Consider the following 17,861-nt stretch of genomic DNA (forward strand, 5'->3'; position numbering starts at 1 on the left):
AGCAGCTAACGATGAATAGCAAAAGAGTAAACTAGAAATCAGCTTCTAATGGATGTTTTCTCATGGGCATCATTTAGCAAGCACAATCCAAACCCTCTTCTGGTGATATATGATTATTCCTCATTGGAGAGAGGGGCAGCAATATATCTGGCTACTTTGAAGAGTGGTGTGCATGTAGTTCCAATCTAAAACATAGCTAATATAGTATATCAGAAAGACTTTTTTTTTCTTCACAGGATGACAGAAATTGCACAACCTAAAAAGTGGTGTATTGCAAATTAAATACATATTTAAAAAGATCCATTGAGTGCAGGAAGTAAGCAACATGGCAGTTCAGGTGTGCTACACATTCCCCTTCTTCAACCACACAGCTACATCATGCCCACCAGTGCAGATGGAACAAAGCAGGATGTACACATAGAAAAAGCACAATACCACCCACAGTGTTGAAAGTAGGGATGGCAGAGAATTCCGCCCCGGATTCCAGTTCCACCAATCCATGGCGGAACTGCCTCCTGCCCCCCCCCCGCAGAATCCCCCAGGACGGCATTTACCTGGGGCGGATGCGGCGGATGAGGCAGCTGCCGCTTCGGTGGCGGTGGCGGATTCGGCAGTGGCGGATTCGGTGGGTGCAGCAGGCATGGCAGTGGCATGTGCAGCGGCGGGGGTGGCGGCAGAGGCGGGTGCAGCGGTGGGTGCGGGTGAAGTGGCAGCGGGTGCTGCGGCAGTGGCGGGTGCTGCGGCAGCGGCGGGTGCTGCGGCGGAGGGTGCGGCGGAGGGTGCGGCAGAGGGTGCGGCGGGTGCAGCGGGTGCAGCGGCGGTGGGTGCGGCAGCGGTGGGTGTGGCTGGTTTCCTGGCCGGCTGCAGCTGGGCGCAGCATACACACATGGCAGTGGCTACGGTGGCCGCCATTTGCGTTCACTATGTTTAGCCGTTCTAGCCTACATAAATATTTATGCACGCTTTTTTATTTACTTTGACGTGATAGGCTACGTAAATATTTACGTAGTCTATCACGGTTAAGTACAGGGATGTGAACGGTGGCAGCTACGGCTGCCGCCATTTGCATCCCTGCTGCCCAGTGGCCGGATGTCCGGCTGCGGGCAGAGCCGGGCGGCGGCGCCGCAAAATCCACGTGGAGCACAGCAGGCTGAGCAGGACACTGAGGGGAGGGATGGAGCACCTCCCCCTCACCACGAAACAGATCCGCGAAATGGTAAGTGACTTTCGTACATCCCTAGTTGAAAGTAGGGATGGACGAAAGTCCCTTACCTGTTCTCGAAGCTTGCTTCACAGTGGGGAGGAGGCGCTTCGGTTCTCTCCCCAAAGTTCAGGCAAGGGGGGGAGGCACCCCGCCTCGCCCGGCCAAAATTCAGGCTGAGGGGGAGGCGCCCCATCCCTCACCGGCAAAATTCAGGCCGGGTAGAAGCGCCCCATCTACCCGGCAGTGAAAAAAAAAAGTAAAAAAAACAACAACACACACACACACCCGTGATAGGCTATGTAACGATTTACGTAGCCTATCACGGCTAGATTTCCAAAGTCAGCCGTGATAGGCTATGTAAATCGTCATGTAGCCTATCACGGGTGAATTTGGAAAAAAAAAAAGCGCATATGCAAATGGCGGCTCCCATGGGGACCGCCATTTGCATTCCTTATTTTGACACATCTAGTCTACGTAAAGATTTACGTAGACTACGGCGAAAATAAGGGTAACGCTATTTGCGTTGTCCTTATTTTCGCCATAGTCTACGTAAATCTTTACGTAGACTACAGGGACCAAATAAGGAACGCGAATGGCAGCGCCCATGGGCCGCCGCCATTTGCGTACGCACTTTTTTTTTTTTCAAAGTCACCCGTGATAGGCTACGTGACGATTTACATAGCCTATCACGGCTGACTTTGGAAATCTAGCCGTCATAGGCTACGTAAATCGTTACGTAGCCTATCATGGGTGTGTGTATTTTTTTGACATTCACTTTTTTTTTTGCAATGGCGGCGGCGGCAGCCGGTCGGGGGACCAGCCGCCGCCCCCGCCCCCGCCTCCGATGAACCGCCACCGAACCGCCGCCGGGACCCGCCGCCGAGAGGGACATTCGGCCATGGTAAGTCCCATCCCGGGGGGGGGGGCCGGCGGAGAATTTCCCCACCGATTTCGGGGGGCCGAATGTGTTGGCATTCGGCCTCCCAAAGATTCGGGGAGAAATTCTCCGCCATCCCTAGTTGAAAGTCAGTTGCAACTATTGGCTTTTGATACCATGGACCATGGTATCCTCCTGGACCGACTCAATGGGATGGGTACTGGAGGCACTGTGCTACAGTGGTTCCAGTCCTACCTACGGGGCCAATTTCAGAGAGTAACATTGGGTGACTATTCCTCAGCCCCGTGGCAACTGAGCTTTGGAGTGCCACAGGGTACCATCTTGTCCCCACTGTTGTTTAACATGAAGCCACTGGGAGTGGTCATTAGGGGATTTGGAGCTAAATGCCATCAGTATGCTGATGACACACAGCTCTGTCTCCCTGTGACAATTGAATCAGAAGAGGCTGTGCATTTACGGCTGCATTTAGGTTAATCTAACAGCTTTATGGCTGCAAATGGTGTCCACATCTGGAGTTAGCCCTCACTCAGCCAGCGATATGGCACGGCAATGGCGGCGGGCCGTATCACCAGCGATGCGGAGCTGGCGGCTGCCTCCATGGGATCCCCATGGAGCGGAGCCAGCTCAGATGGATTCTGGAGGTAGGCGGAGGTAACTGCTCCGTTCCGCCCTGGACTCTGGAGGCAGGATTCTTTGGAATCCAGCCTCATTGGGGTCCGTGGCGGAATTCTCCGCCATCCCTACTTGCAAATGGACTTATATTTGGATATTTGGTCTGCTTTTAATGAAGTTTGTGTATAACCATTTCCCCCTCTTTTTCTATCTTTAGAATATTGTAATATTTGAAACTGAGGATTTTAGAGTTGCTGTTATTTATTCATTTTTTAAGGGGGGTGTTAATGATTTCTGGTTGTTTGTTGGTCAAAATCTACAATAAAACTTGATTAAAAAGTATTAAGTGCTAAGAGCTCTCCTTCCTGAAGGCTGTTTGGTAGTGTGGACATGTGAATTTGGTTGTCATAACTGTTTATTTGGAAATGTACGTGGTCCGGATGGCCATAAACCACAGCACCTAGGACACCTTTGGGAACCCAATAGATGCAGATCTAGCTGCAGGGAGACATTTGTCTCCCTCTCTCATAACACTAGATCCTGAGGTCATCCCCCGAAGCGGATTGGTGGGAGATTCAGGACAGATCAAAGGAAGGACTTGTTCACATGGTGCAGAGTTAAACGATGGAATTAGCTACCACAGGATGTTGTGATGGCCACCCATTTGGATGGCTTTAAAAGGGGGTTAGACCGATTCCTGGAGGAGAAGTCTGTCTGGGACTACTAGGCCTGAGGACCATGTGTTACCTCCATTACCATCGGCGGTATGCCTATGCACACCAGTTGTCTGTCTGGTGTCTTGGAAACCAGCTGATGACATTTGGAGGGAGCATCAGGGAGGCCTTAAGAATGGTTACATGTCATGAAAGAAACACAAGCAAACATATAAATAAGGTACAGAAGCTCTTTACCTCCAGGAAGAAAGAAGGTTTCCTTCAAAATTAGAGGGAAATTCTTTAAAGATAATTTTTCATTTTCCAAAATGGGGGCTTGGCTGTTATTTGCATCTTTATTCAGCAACCTTAGGGACAACCTGGAACCTTCATGACACCTTGCAGCATAAGGGTCAGTTATCTTGGACCTTCCAGACATTTCTGGTTCTCCAGCACCCATAAGATATTGCCAGTATTCCAGCTTCCATCAGTCCAGCCAAATGTCAGCATGGGCAATGATGTTGGATGAGGGGAGTTTTAGCTCAACGATATTGGGAAGGCTGCAGATTTCCCACTTCTGTAGCACAGTGCAATCCTGCTGAGTCCGCCATCTCCTCCTCCTTCCATTTTAAGACTGGGACAAAATGTGGCTTCAATATCAAGCCAGCTTGCTTCCCTTTCACCATTTTGGTTATCATTGGGGATGGACAGGTGCTCCTTCCCCACCCATTTCCCGGAGGTACTGTTAGTGGGTGGTTCATCTGCACGGCTAGGTGATAATGACATTCAACCTGTTCTGGAGGGGGTTGCACTCCCCCAAAAGAATCATGTTCATAGTTTGGGGGTGCTCTTGAACCCAGAACTGTCATCTGTGGCTGCGGCACAGGTGAATTCAGTGACACAGAGCACTTTTTATCAGCTTAGGCTGGTATACCAACTAGACCCTTATCTGGACAGAGAGAGCCTAGCTACAGTTATCCATGCTGTGATAATTTCTCGTCCGGATTACTGCAATGTGTGATACGTGGGGCTGCCTTTGAACATGATCCGGAAACTTCAGCCAGTCCAAAATAGGGCAGCAAGATTATTAGCAGGGACTGGACAACAAGCTCATATTATGCCAGTACTTTTCCAGCTGCACTGGCTGCCACTCCATTTCCGGGCCCAATTCAAAGTGCTAGTCTTAACATTCAACGCCCTGAACCGCTTGGGGCCTGGTTATCAGAGCGATCGCCTCCTCCCATATGATCCTGCCCAGACCCTAAGATCATCCTCTGGGGTCCTTCTCCAGGAGTCCCTGCCAAAGGAAGTGAGGCAGGTGGCTACCAGGAAGAGGGCCTTTTCTGCTGTGGCACCCCAATTGTCGAATGAGCTCCCTAGAGAGGTTTGCCTGGCACCTACGTTGTTCTCCTTCTGGTGCCAGGTGAAGACCAATAAAATAAATGCTTTATTTTAGCATTTTAGCTTTCTAGACTTTTGGCTTCGCTGTTTTAAATCTGTATTTAAATCTCTGCATTGCTGCTCGGTTTTACTCTGGTTTTATTCTGGTTGTATTGTTATACTGTGGTTTTAATGTTTTTATATTTTTATATTTTATATCGTTTTACAGTGCGCTTTTTGGTTCTAATCTTTGAGAACCGCCAAGAAAGCTTCAGCTATTGGACAGTATAGAAATGAAATGAACAAACATACAAACTCAAGATTGACTCTGCTTTTTTGTGTTTAAGTCTATGGACAGACTGCTGATCACCATGTTTTAAAAGAACATGGAGATTGCGGCGGAGGTAGACAGGCCTGGGCAAGTTGCGGGCCACTCACAAAGTGCGGGAGGGGCTCGGGCATGGTCTGGGGACCAGAGAGAGGGGGAGGGCTCAGCGGATGTGGCTCAGGGGGCACGGATGCTGGTGGCCCGACAGATTTATGGACCGAAACGGGGGCCCACACCATCCCTAACTAGCATTCACCTTGACCAGGGTGCATCTCCCTCTTTCCCCCTCTCTAGCTGGTCTGCGTCCTTTGAATATAGTATAGAAACCCAGATCTCTGGTGCCTATTATTCCATTTCAGACCACAATTGCATCTTCCTGGTGGCTCTCAATTGTGAGCTTCCTTGCTGAAATCACTCCACAGAAATCATCTCTAAGTCATGGAGAATCTTCCCCCCAGAACCCCGATTCTAATACTCCTGGTCCTGCTTCTGCTAAAGCAGAGGCCCAAGAAGCCCAAAAGCCACAGGAGTTACTCCGCACTCCAGCACCATCTTCAAGGCAATCCAAAGGAGTCCCTGGAAAGGGGTAATTCAAAACTATCCTAACCTTGGAGCTGATGCAGTATTTTCCCCTCCCATTGGAATGAGTGGGAGGGGAGAAATTTAAAAGAAAATCTGGCAAGGAACAAAGATATATACCATCAAAATCTCTCCCGCACACATCCATACAACCTCATGACCCTGGCATGGCTTAGGAACGTGTTTCCTCCATCATGGTCGACCCCCCTCCTGAGCTCCATAGGGTTGCATTTCCCATTAAACATTTTGACAGACTCATCTCCTGCCCCATCTCTGGAGCTCAAAGTGGGTGAGAATGTGGTGATTATTCTGCCCTGTGCATATGGCAGGCCTATTGAGTGGAGAAGCCAGGAATCGAACCTGCTGTGGGGAAAGGGAGAGGCACAATATAGAGCAAATGGGTTTTTTTTTGGGGGGGGGTGCTAGTAAACATCCTAGACAGGAGCCCTGGGCCATCAGAGAAGGCAATATTGGGCTGAAGGCACCTTGAAGACTCACAAATCCATGTCTATACTTATCCTAAGCGAATATATTGATCCTGGTTCATATGACAGTGTTCCATTGGTGAAGGTCAGGCCAAGCTCACCTCTCCACTCCACCCGCCACTCACTGGCCCACATCAATAGCTTGGATCAGCATTGCTGAGTTCTCATAAACATGTTTTTCTCCACCATGCTCCTGCTCATGGAGGACAACAGAAAGTCAAGGAAGTTACAGAGCTGAAGTTGCAGACTCCTTCCGCTTATAATTTCTTTTTTAAAAACATAGTTATTTACGATGTGGATTGTTCTCTGAAGCTCAAGGGATTCTTCCAAAGCTCCCCTTTGAGTCCACTGACATAAACATCAGATTCAACAGCAGCATGAGTTGATGTCTTCCATGCAGGTAGAAAAAGACTGGCTCGTAAATGCCTTCTGCGCCACTGAGAGTTGGGGTGGGAATTTAGAGCAGGTGAGGAGGACCGTGTGGGTGTGAGTTCTATGTCCTGTCGTCCCCTTCAGAGGTGAAGCCTTGGCAAGGGCTTTGGCTTTTTGCAAGGATTTTATTTTCGTTAGTCGTGAGGAGCAGGGTGGAGGCTGAACCAGGCATAGCAAAAATGATTATGCTGTTGTTGTTGCTGATATTTCAGGCAGCCTGTGGGATGCTCAAGGCCAAATGCGCCTTGACTTTGAGAAGGGATAGACTCGACTCAGTGAATCATTACAAGCCAGGAGACCACCTCATTAGCGGGGTGATCTCTACAACACATACGGCATTTCAGCCATACAGTTTCGACCATCCTCCCTCTAAGAGAAATGAATGGTAAGTCATTATGTGTGTGATGGAGTGACAGCTATTGCACTCGTGACAGACTTCTTGAGCTCCAGTCATCCCTAATTACCAGGGCCTGTGCTCGTTACTATGTACTGGGTAAATCCCTGTCCCATTGTGTCTTTGAGGAAGAATTTGGGGATACATCAATGCTAAAGGACAGCCTGCCATTTCAGAAGCCTGTCTGGGAACATCTGATATGTCTGGGAACATCTGATATGGCAAATGGGATTTTTCTGCCATGCTGTTAATGTGCAGAACCAATATCCTGCTCCCCAAACAGCCTAATAAGATGGTTAATGTTAGTCTGGAAATGAGGTCCTCTGAAGAACTGTTGAAAGAGCTCGGGACTTTTAGAATGGAGAAGAGAAGATTAAGGGGCTTTAAAAAGGGATTGGGCAGATTCCTGGAGAAGAAGGCTATTGATGGCTACTAGCCTCGGCAACTATATGCCACCTGTAGTATCAGAGGCAGTGTGCCTACGTAGCCCAGTTGCTGGGGAACATGGGCATGAGGATGCTACTGCCCTGATGTCCTGCCCATGGGTTTCCCACAGGCAGCCGGTTGGCTGCTTTGGGAACAGAATGCTGGACGAGATGGACTCCCGGTCTCCTCCAGCATCTGGGTTCTTCTTATGTCCGAAAGGGAGTCCGGACAGCTGTGTTCAAATGCTGAAGGGCTGTGATGCTGAAGATGGAGCTGACGTGATCTCTGTTGCTCTGCAGGGCAGGACTAAGACCATGTGAAGGAATTGTGAGGAGGCGCATTTCAGCTGAGCATTAGGAGAGCCTTAACATAAGAACTTTGTCACAGTTTCACAGTCCTGTCACAGGACGCCTTCGGGAATGTTCTCCTTCACTAGGACTTATTTAAGCGGAGGCTGCATGGCCAAATGTCAGGGACGCTCTAGTTGCATCCTGCCTCATAGACCCTGTATCAAGTTCTTCGATGTTATGACTATATCTGTTAAAGTGGCATATATTCTGCAGTAAAGTGGGACCAAATCCACAGTGAGATTCAGTATTCTATCAGGCGTTCTTCAGTTGTATAAGACTGAAGCTCTTGGTAATCTCATGTGCCAGTGCAGCCAGGGCAGAGTAGTAGGCTGCACAGAGGTGGGGTGTGATCCTTGGTGGGAGAATTGTGTACGTGTGTGTGTGTGTGTGTTTAGGGGCTGGTTGTGACTGTTTTCATCTCCTTGTGATTAGAGAGTGTGTGATGTTAGTTTCTAGATCCATTTGTATGTGAAGCAATGCTTTGCATGGGAGTGAGTGGCAGAGGAGGACAGCTGATTTGCAGCCTGAAGTTAACAGTATTCCAGGGTTGTAGTGACTCTTTCTCATTCCCTGAGGAATGTCTGGATAATGCAAGGCAATGTGGTATGCTTAATACGTGTCTTGAAAGTATTGGACAAATTATGAAGATAAGAACATGAACAGGGATAATACGGGGCTAAGAAGAAAAAGATCCTTTTTTATGTGACAGGGTTTTTCTTTTTCAGTACCTTAACTGACAATATTAATGCTAGGATTTGTAGAGCTTCAGGGAAATGAACTACCCACCTTGCCTGGCCCAAAGCCTTGATGTTGATTAATGAATAAAGGAATAAATAATAGAGTTATTTATTTAGTTATTCACTCATTCCTTCATAAACAAAGCAATTCTATGATGCAGGGTGGTGGTGGGCTAAAACTGAGACAAAGTGACTTGCACAGCCCTGGAATGTCACTTGCTGTTGTTAGGGCAGACTTCAAATGAACCAAACTGGACAGCAATCTCAGAAAGGATACAGAGTAGCTTAGTAGAGCTGCAAGAAACCGCTGCTCAATGTGGTCCTGACAACCTCCCCCTGCTCTATCGCCCATGGATACACACGCACGCATGTACGAAATATCTTTTCACTCATTTACTTCATAATTTGAAGGCTGGTGGTTATATTTTAGCAAAGTAATTCCAAGCACCACCATCTTATTTGATGTAGCAAATACAAGCAAAGCTAATGTGGACACTGGTAAAGTTAAAGAGAAGTTGCAAAAATCAGGTTCTGCCATCATAAGCCTCAAAATTCTACCACTTCTACAAATACTGTTGAGCTAACAACTTGACACTATGCATTCATCATCTACCTGATGGGATCTACAAATGGCAAAACAGAAAATGATCCAATACAAATTGCAATAGACACAGTGAGATAAGATGGGCTGAGAATTGTCCTTGCCACTCCAAGCTGAGGCTCAGCATATCATATATTCCTTTCACATTTTTGTGCAGATTACTGATCGAGGCTCTTCTTCTTCTTCTTCTTCTTCTTCTTCTTCTTCTTCTTCTTCTTCTTCTTCTTCTTCTTCTTCTTCTTCTTCTTCTTGGAACTGCAATATCTGGCTCACTTGCACAGCTCATTGCACACTTCCCAATCCATTGCCCCCTCGATAGTTCTCTCTAAATGCAATGGATTGCACATTTGCCAGCAAGAGCTGAAGCACATGGCTAATTCCAGGACTGGAACTGCAAAGGTTTTGTTTCCAAATGGACAATGGCTGTTTACCCTGGAACAAGGTGCCCTTCCCATCCCACAGACACAAATGCCATTCAGTGGGGATTGCCTGTTGTGCTTCTGGCTTTGGCTCTGCATGGGTAGAGTTTTGAAATTTAATGCACAGTTATCTCTTGCCTGGAAAGGCTCATGCATTCAAAGTAGCAATCGCTGAGTACTTTAGTTCCATTGGAGAAAGGATGACAGTGTGGCACCTATATTTTTTCTTTCTAGGGAAGGATCTGACAAACTCTGGTACATCTTGTCCTTCTTGTTTGCCATTCAGGAGCTCAACCAGAATGCCAAGCTCTTAGCCAACATCACCCTGGGCTACAACATCTTTGAGAATTATTTTGATGCAAGAATAACTTCGGAGGCCTTGGTAGACCTGCTTTCTACTGGGTGGAGGAATGTTCCGAACTACTACTTTGGAAGACAGAATAACCTGTTGGCTGTTCTTGAAGGGGCCAGCTCTGATGTCTCCATCCAGATGTCAAGCATGCTGGGCATCTACAAAATCCCACAGGGGTGTGTGTGTGTGTGTGTGTGTGTGTGTGTGCTGGGTGGGTGGGTGGGTGCATTTGCAGACTGAGGATAACTCTACTTGTGTTCTCTCCAGAGAAATCAAGACGTTCTCTAAAGAACTTCAGTGGGGAGACTGGATCTTCACTGGGGGCAAAGGGGTCAAGTCCCCATACTCTAATGCTGGGTATTTGGGGCCATGCTGGATATTTGTGAAAGAAAAATCTGGCAGTCAAGAGCAAATCATGTGATGTAATAGGATGCAAAAGTCAGCGTCTTACCCTCCTTGTTTTATATCCCAAATGCTTTAGCAAAACTAAGTTGATTCTTATTAGTCAATCACATGCTAGCTGAAACAGTCTTCCCAGGCTTTCTCAGAGGGGGGAGTGAGCTGAATTCATTCAACGCCATTAATGGAAGTGCTGTTGAAGCCCTGAAGCCCTGGACATTACGAGATAACACACAGATGGCATGAACAATACGTGCAGGCTCAACCTCACAGAAGGGAACTTTTCAGGCTCCTAAGACATAGACAGAACGCTGATTTCTTGACATTGGGTAACAAATATTTGAGCTTTGATCTGAAACAAAATACAACCTTGATCTCTTCCTTTTCTTGATAGGTCACTTATGATTTTGCTTCTCGTGTTCTGAATGATCACACCCAGTTCCCTTTTTTTTACCGGATGGTTCCCAAAGGAGGAACCCAGTACCTGGAGATTGCCAAACTGCTCCTGCATTTCAGGTGGATTTTGATTGGTCTCTTTGCTCCTGACACTGACAATGGGAAGTGGTTCGTCAAGGTTTCGATGTCTGTGCTCATCAGAAATGGCATTTGTGTTGTCTTCTTGCAGAGCATCCCAGCAATGAATACAGACATAATATCATTGCATGCTGCTCCATTCCTCAAGTGGAGACAAGTCAATGTCTTTGTCTACTATGCAGAGAACAGTTTCTTCCTACATGTAATAGCAATTATGCAACAAGTCATTGAATCTTTGATCAATCCCATTGTAGGGAAAGTCTGGATCATTACAGCTTTGTGGGACATCACCTCGGAGTTGATGTATGTTCATCTGCCTTCCCAACACATCCATGGTATTGTTTCCTTCTTGGTCCAGACAGTGAAAACGTCAACAATGAATTATGTTGATTTTCCACCCCTTTACTCTGCTATGAAAGAGATTTCAGAAAAAGCATTTCATTGTTCCTATTCGAAACATGCTCTGTCTGTGAAAGGCTGGACAAGATGCCGAGAGAAGAAGGAACTGGAGGCCCTGCGCCAAGAGGACATGGAGAGAATCCTGTCTTTAGACAGCTACATCATTTACAACACCATCCATGCTGTAGCCCATGCCATAGATGCTGCTCATGCATCCAGAACCCAGAGGAGGATGGCAGTGGAGGGTGGACACAATTTGCCTATTCAGAGGCTACAGCCATGGCAGGTACTCCCTTTTCCATCACAGAGAGCCATGCTGAATGAATTGGACAATCAAGTGTACCATTCCAGGACCATTGCCTTGGACTTCGCCTATGAGAAACAGTCAAATGTACTACTTGGATGAAATGTTCTGCATTTCTACAGCAAATCTAGTTGCAAAATGCCCTGTGCTAGTCCCTCAGCTCTCGACACCTACACCTATGTCTGCAGGGACCCATTACTCATGTTTCAGCATGGGTGTGAGAAACGCCCCCTACCCACTGCATGGGATTCCCTTGGATGAGGACAGGGGTACTATGCTGGTTTTCTTTGTGGCTTTGTGCTTCCTGACTGGGCTGTTACTTTAGGGCTGACCTGGGCCATCTGTGGTGCCTTCCTCACTCCTCCCATTCTCAATGTGTGTGGTGAGGGGCCCTTCATGCTTTTATATCAAGCGGATGATTATAAAGAAATAAAATAAAAGATCAGCTCATACAATGTGATGCCTGAAGCAAGAAATGCAGATGTCTCTCCTAAGCACACAGAAAAAAGATACTTTTTGCCACTTATATTATACATGAGTCTGTCAGAAGTACATCCTGTGAAAATCAATGTGACTTCATAGAATCATAGAATAGCAGGGTTGGAAGGGGCCTACAAGGCCATCGAGTCCAACCCCCTTATACACTGCAACTTACTCCTACGTTAGTGTGTGTAGGACTGCAGCATTAATAACATGACCAATGATTTCTGCCCTTGTAACGGTCCCCAAAATGTGCCACATAGAGAGATGCCCTGATTTTGCCTCAGGGTAAGAACAGGGCCAGATGGCAGAATTCTCCCTACGGTGCCAAAAATGCATTTATATGTCTAGTAACTTCACAAAATGCTAAAGCAGACAGAAGGTGTTTAGGAATGAAATCAGGTCCCTTCCACAATCTAACACACACACACACACACACACCCCTGAGCGATGGGAGGGAGATCCAAGCTTGAAATGGGCAGAACTGAGATGTCGAACATGGTGTCCAGTTTCCCACATTCTGGTGTTTCCTCTGCCATTGTAGCTTCATCCTTTCCTGATGAGCTCCCATTTTGACAATACTTCCATGGACGGAGTGTATAAGCATGGAGAGCTGGCGGCCGGCCTTGACATTGTGAACTGGGTGGTGTTTCCCAATAAGTCCGTCGTTGGAGTAAAATTTGGAAGTATAGAAAGACGGGGATCCCCAGACCTCAAGTTCACCATTGATGAGGATGCCATTGTGTGGCCCAAATGGCTCAACCAGGTAAGGAAAAGCATTACTGTTGTTTCACGGTATCGACCATCTCTGAAGCGCGAATAACTGCGACAGACTCCATGTGGGGCTGCCTTTGAATGCCTGTCCATTCCAACTAGAAGACACCCTTCAGCATCTCAGAGAGAGGTGGGTCTTCTCCCAGCACTGCTCCCCAGCTGTGCATCAAAGGTAAAGACTGGGGGTCATACATGGGGATGCTGGAGAAATTCACGATGGAGTGACATGGGCTTGGATTTCTAAAGATCCGACCTGCAGAATCCACTGAAGAGTGATCCCAGCAGGCCGCACCGAGTCTGTGGACTTTTGGAAGTTCCTTTTACTTCCCCAAATTTACACATACTTATTTGTAGGAAAATGTGCATGTTTCTGCTGAGGAAACGTTGGATGGAATGGGGGACAAAACACTAAATATTATGTATTAAGGTAAATTATGTAAATGTTACGAAATCTCTTACGTATTTGCGTATTTTTCTGGATGATGAAAAAACAAATTCACATCCATATGGGAGTGTATGACAGTAAAAAAAAAAAAAGGCGCCTGACAATGTGTGTGAAACACAAATGGCATGGATTTTACACAGTCTGTATATCCCTGGTCATTCAGTACTTAAATTATTTAGAGATCAATCCTACAGTCCCTGGGAGTAGGGATGGACGAAAGGGACTTACCTTGTCCCGCAGCTTGCTTCGTGGTGGGGGGGAGGCGCTTCGCTTCTCCCCCCGAAGTTCAGGCGAGGGGGGGAGGCGCCCCGCCTCACCTGGACGAAATTCAGGCTGGGGGGGAGGCACCCCATCCCTCGCTGCCGAAATTCAGGCCGGGGAGGAGCGCCCCGTCTACCCGGCCGCGAAAAAAAAAGTAAAGTAAAAAAACCCCACACACCCATGATAGGCTACGTAACGATTTACGTAGCCTATCACGGCTAGATTTCCAAAGTTTCCAAACGGCTAGATTTCCAACGCTATTTGTGTTGCCCTTATTTTCGCCGTAGTCTACGTAAATGTTTACGTAGACTAGACGTGCCAAAATAAGGAACACAAATGGCAGCGCCCCATGGGCGCCGCCATTTGCGTATGCACTTTTTTTTTTTTCAAAGTCACCCGTGATAGGCTACGTGATGATTTACGTAGCCCATCATGGCTGACTTTGGGAATCTAGCCGTGATAGGCTACGTAAATCATTACGTAGCCTATCACGGGTGTGTGTGTGCGTGTTTTTTACTTTACTTTTTTATTTTGCAATAGCGGCGGTGGCAGCCGGTCAGAAGACTGGCCGTCGCCGCCACCCCCGCCAAAACGCCGCCGAACCACCACCAGGACCCACCGCCGAGAGGGACATTCGCATGAGGTAAGTCCAATCCCGGGGGGGCGGGGGGCCGGCGGAGAATTTCTCCACCAATTTCGGGGGGCCGAATGCGTTGGCATTCAGCCTCCCGGAGATTCGTGGAGAAATTCTCCGCCATCCCTACCTGGGAGAGCATTTCAGGGACCATAGGATTGCTGTGGAAATCCCTTTCAAGGTCGCACACAGGGCCCTGACCTCAGAAGGATATTCACTTGTATACCACCAAAATTCTGCAAAGTGCTTTAAAGGCTTCAAGGAGACAGGTCCCTGCCCCGACAACTTTACAGATGAAAAATTGACACAAAGGAAACAACAGAGAAGGGGGGGGGGGCTAAGAAAGATCAATGGGAGCAATAGGCAGTTGTATCAGTGGCATGTATTTAGGCTTCCTTACAGGCTCAATGTTCAGTCATGTTAAAAGTGGAGCTATTGGACCATTGGGTCTTTTCCATTTCTGTGTCGCCTTTATATGGATTACCTAGCTTGTCTCATCTTCCTTGATGTGCCTTGTTTTTATGCTTAGACCCTGCCTCTTTCCCGGTGCGTCAAAAGCTGTTGCCCTGGATTTGTCAAGGTGGTTCAGGAAGGAAAGCCAATTTGCTGCTATGCATGTGCTCTCTGCGCAGAAGGGACCATCTCCACTCAGGAAGGTGGGTGACTCTTGGGGAAAGGGTAGACCCTTGGGGAGGAGGGCAAAGATTCCCCTGGATCTTTTCTGTGGATGTATTTTTAAAAAAGCATTTCTTAAGTTGGATCCTTTCTTCCAACATCCATAATTTATTTCACAAAGCGAATCACAAGAAAGGACCTCCGCATCATCATTGATGGCAAAACCACCACTGAATTGCTACCTTTACCACATCCTCTCAGCGTTGCCTGGCAGAACTCTCTTGTGTGGTTTGTTGCCTTCTACAGGTTGACCAGAAGAATGATCTTAGTGGACCCTCAACCGCTTGTTGAGATAAATTAGCAGTATCTTTGAGGATCCAAGTCACTCAGTTCCACCATGACGTGGACTCTAGAGGCAATGCAAACCAGATAGTGGTAGTGTCCAGTCCACCATTTTCTCCAGTTTTCTGGGATGAGATTCAGTGGTTGAGGCCTAATGACACAGACAGAATGCTTGTATCTGTCCACCTGTGCTCTTGTCCTTCTGCCCTTAATGGCTGATTATGCCCAGTAGATCTGGCCTTAGCACCTGGATGCAGGAAGTGATCCACCCGTCCGTGAGAGATGGCTTGCTACAAGTCTCATTAAAAGAGATAACGGTTTGGCCTCTTTCAAAGAGGCCTGGGAGAGATCTAGAGGATTTTTATACTTTTAGACCAGTAACCAGTTTTCCATTTGGGGGGCAAGGGGATTTAGTGGATAGTTTCTGGCCAACTTCAGGCCCCTCTGGACCACACTGATTATTTGAACCAATTTCAGTTTCAATCAACTTATACCCCACCCTGATACATTTTGTCTATTCATGGCCTTGCTTCTCCCCCAGCTTTTCTGGCTTTGGGGTATAATCAGCTCTCACACCAGAAAATGGTATTGGATTGTATATAAAAGAAAAGAGAGTCAGAAAGAATGTTAGGGGGATGTTACCCTTGCTCTTGGCAGATGCAGATCTTTGCACCAAGTGTCCAGATGATCAACAACCAAACAAGGACCGAAATCAATGTATCCCCAAGATTATAACCTTCCTGGCCCATGGAGAATATTTGGGGATCATCCTGGCTTCCTTTGCCCTCTTCTTGTCTTTAATCCTGGGCTTGGTGTTTGGACTCTTCATTAAAAACCTTGAAACTCCCATAGTCAAGGCCAACAACCGGGACCTCTCCTACATTCTCCTCGTCTCCCTCCTGCTTTCCTTCTTGTCCTCCTTCCTGTTCATTGGCCAGCCACAGAAAGCAACCTGCCTTCTCCGACAAACAGCCTTCAGCTTCATCTTCTCGGTTGCTGTGTCTTCTGTGTTGGCCAAAACGATCACTGTGGTGCTGGCCTTCCTGGCCACAAAGCCAGGGAACAGGGTGAGAAGATGGCTGGGGAAGAGTTTGGCCAATGCCATTGTACTTTCCTGTTCTGGCATTCAAGCTGTCATCTGCACCATCTGGTTGGGCATCTCTCCTCCATTCCCAGACTCTGACATGCACTCCCAGCCTGGACAGATCATCTTGCAATGCAACGAAGGGTCTGTCACCATGTTTTATACTGCCCTTGGCTACATGGGCTTCCTGGCTGCCATCTGCTTCATGGTGGCTTTCCTGGCCAGGAAGCTGCCTGGGGCCTTCAATGAAGCCAAGCTGATCACCTTCAGCATGCTGGTCTTCTGCAGTGTTTGGGTGTCCTTTGTGCCCACCTACCTAAGCACCAAGGGCAAATACATGGTAGCTGTGCAGGTCTTCTCCATCTTGGCCTCCAGTGCTGGGTTACTGGGCTGCATCTTCATTCCCAAGTGCTACGTTATTATACTCAGGCCTGATCTGAATACAAAGGAGCAGCTAATGATGAATAGCAACAGAGTAAACTAGAAATCTGCTTCTAATGGAAGATATTCTCATGGACATAATTTAGGAAGCACAATCTCTTCAGATGAGATGTGATTATTCCTCATTGTAGAGAGGGGAAACTATATATCTGGCTTCTTTGAAGAGTGATGTGTAAATAGTAGGGATGTCAGAGAATTCTGCCATGAATCTCGGTGAGGTCGAATGCCTGTGCATTCGGCCCCCTGAAATCTGTTGTGGAATGAAGCCCCCCCACCCCCTGCCCTGCGAAATGGGCCTGGAACGGAGCACCTACCTGCTACCGTCCGCACTGATTTGCGAATGGCGGCCGCATCTGCGGGCGTTAGGGATGTCAGAGAATTCTGCCATGGATCTCGGTGAGGCCAAATGCCAGTGCATTCGGCCCCTGAAATCTGTGGCGGACCAGCCTACCACCCCCTGCCCCCCACAGATCCCTCACCCGGGACGAGACTTCTTGGGCGGATCTTCCGGGTGGCAGCAGCTCTGGCGGCGGCCGGTCTTCTGACCGGCTGCTGCCGCCGCCATTTCGAAGCTTGTGAAAAAAAAAAAAAAAAGACATGATAGGCTACGTAAATCTTACATAAAGTCAATTTCAACTATTGGCTTTTGATACCATTGACGATGGTATCCTCCTGGACAGACTCTGTGGGATGCGTATTGGAGGCGCTGTGCTACGGTGGTTCCGGTCTTCCCTATGGGGCCGATTTCAGAGAGTAACATTGGGTGACTATTTGGGGTGCCACAGGGCATCATCTTGTCCCCAATGTTGTTTAACATCTATGTGAAGCCACTGGGAGCAGTCATTCAGGGATTTGGAGCTAAATGCCATCCGTATGCTGATGACACGCTGCTCTATCTCCCTGTGACAATTGAATCAGGAGAGGCTGTGCAAGTCCTGAATCAGTGACTTGACTTGGGAATGGGCTGGATGAGGGCCAATAAACTGAAGCTGAATCCTGGTGAGACGGAAGCCCTGTGGGTGAGTGGTTCCCAGGTCCCAGAGGCAGGCTTATTGCCTGTTCTTGATGGGCTTGCACTTCCTCTGAAAGATCAAGTCCATAGTCTGGAGGTACTTCGAGATCCATCATCGTTGCTGGTGTCCCAAGGGCCCATGGTGGCTCAGAGTGCCTTTTACCAGCTTCAGCTTGTTCGCCTGCTACAGCCTCTCCTGGTCAGGGATAGCTTGGCCACGGTGGTGCAGGTGCTAATAACATCAAGACTGGATGGCTGCAATGTGCTGTATGTGGGGCTGCCCTCAA

General features: G+C 47.8%; 1 protein-coding gene across 1 annotated transcript; it reads left to right on the top strand.

The window, feature by feature from the left end:
* Positions 1-563: 563 nt before the first annotated feature.
* Positions 564-16,605, top strand: LOC146356541 (vomeronasal type-2 receptor 26-like). The gene is made up of 9 exons (XM_084830173.1): positions 564-820; positions 5,370-5,467; positions 5,574-5,661; positions 7,522-7,707; positions 9,733-10,030; positions 10,644-11,468; positions 12,511-12,732; positions 14,610-14,736; positions 15,695-16,605. Exons 1-9 carry the CDS (start codon positions 564-566, stop codon positions 16,603-16,605), a joined length of 3,012 nt encoding a protein of 1,003 aa, XP_084686299.1.
* Positions 16,606-17,861: the final 1,256 nt, after the last annotated feature.

This window comes from Heloderma suspectum, chromosome 2 (assembly GCF_057233095.1).
Source record: "Heloderma suspectum isolate Gila_16-S chromosome 2, 16-S_ref, whole genome shotgun sequence".
Classification (NCBI taxonomy): Eukaryota; Metazoa; Chordata; class Lepidosauria; order Squamata; family Helodermatidae; genus Heloderma; species Heloderma suspectum.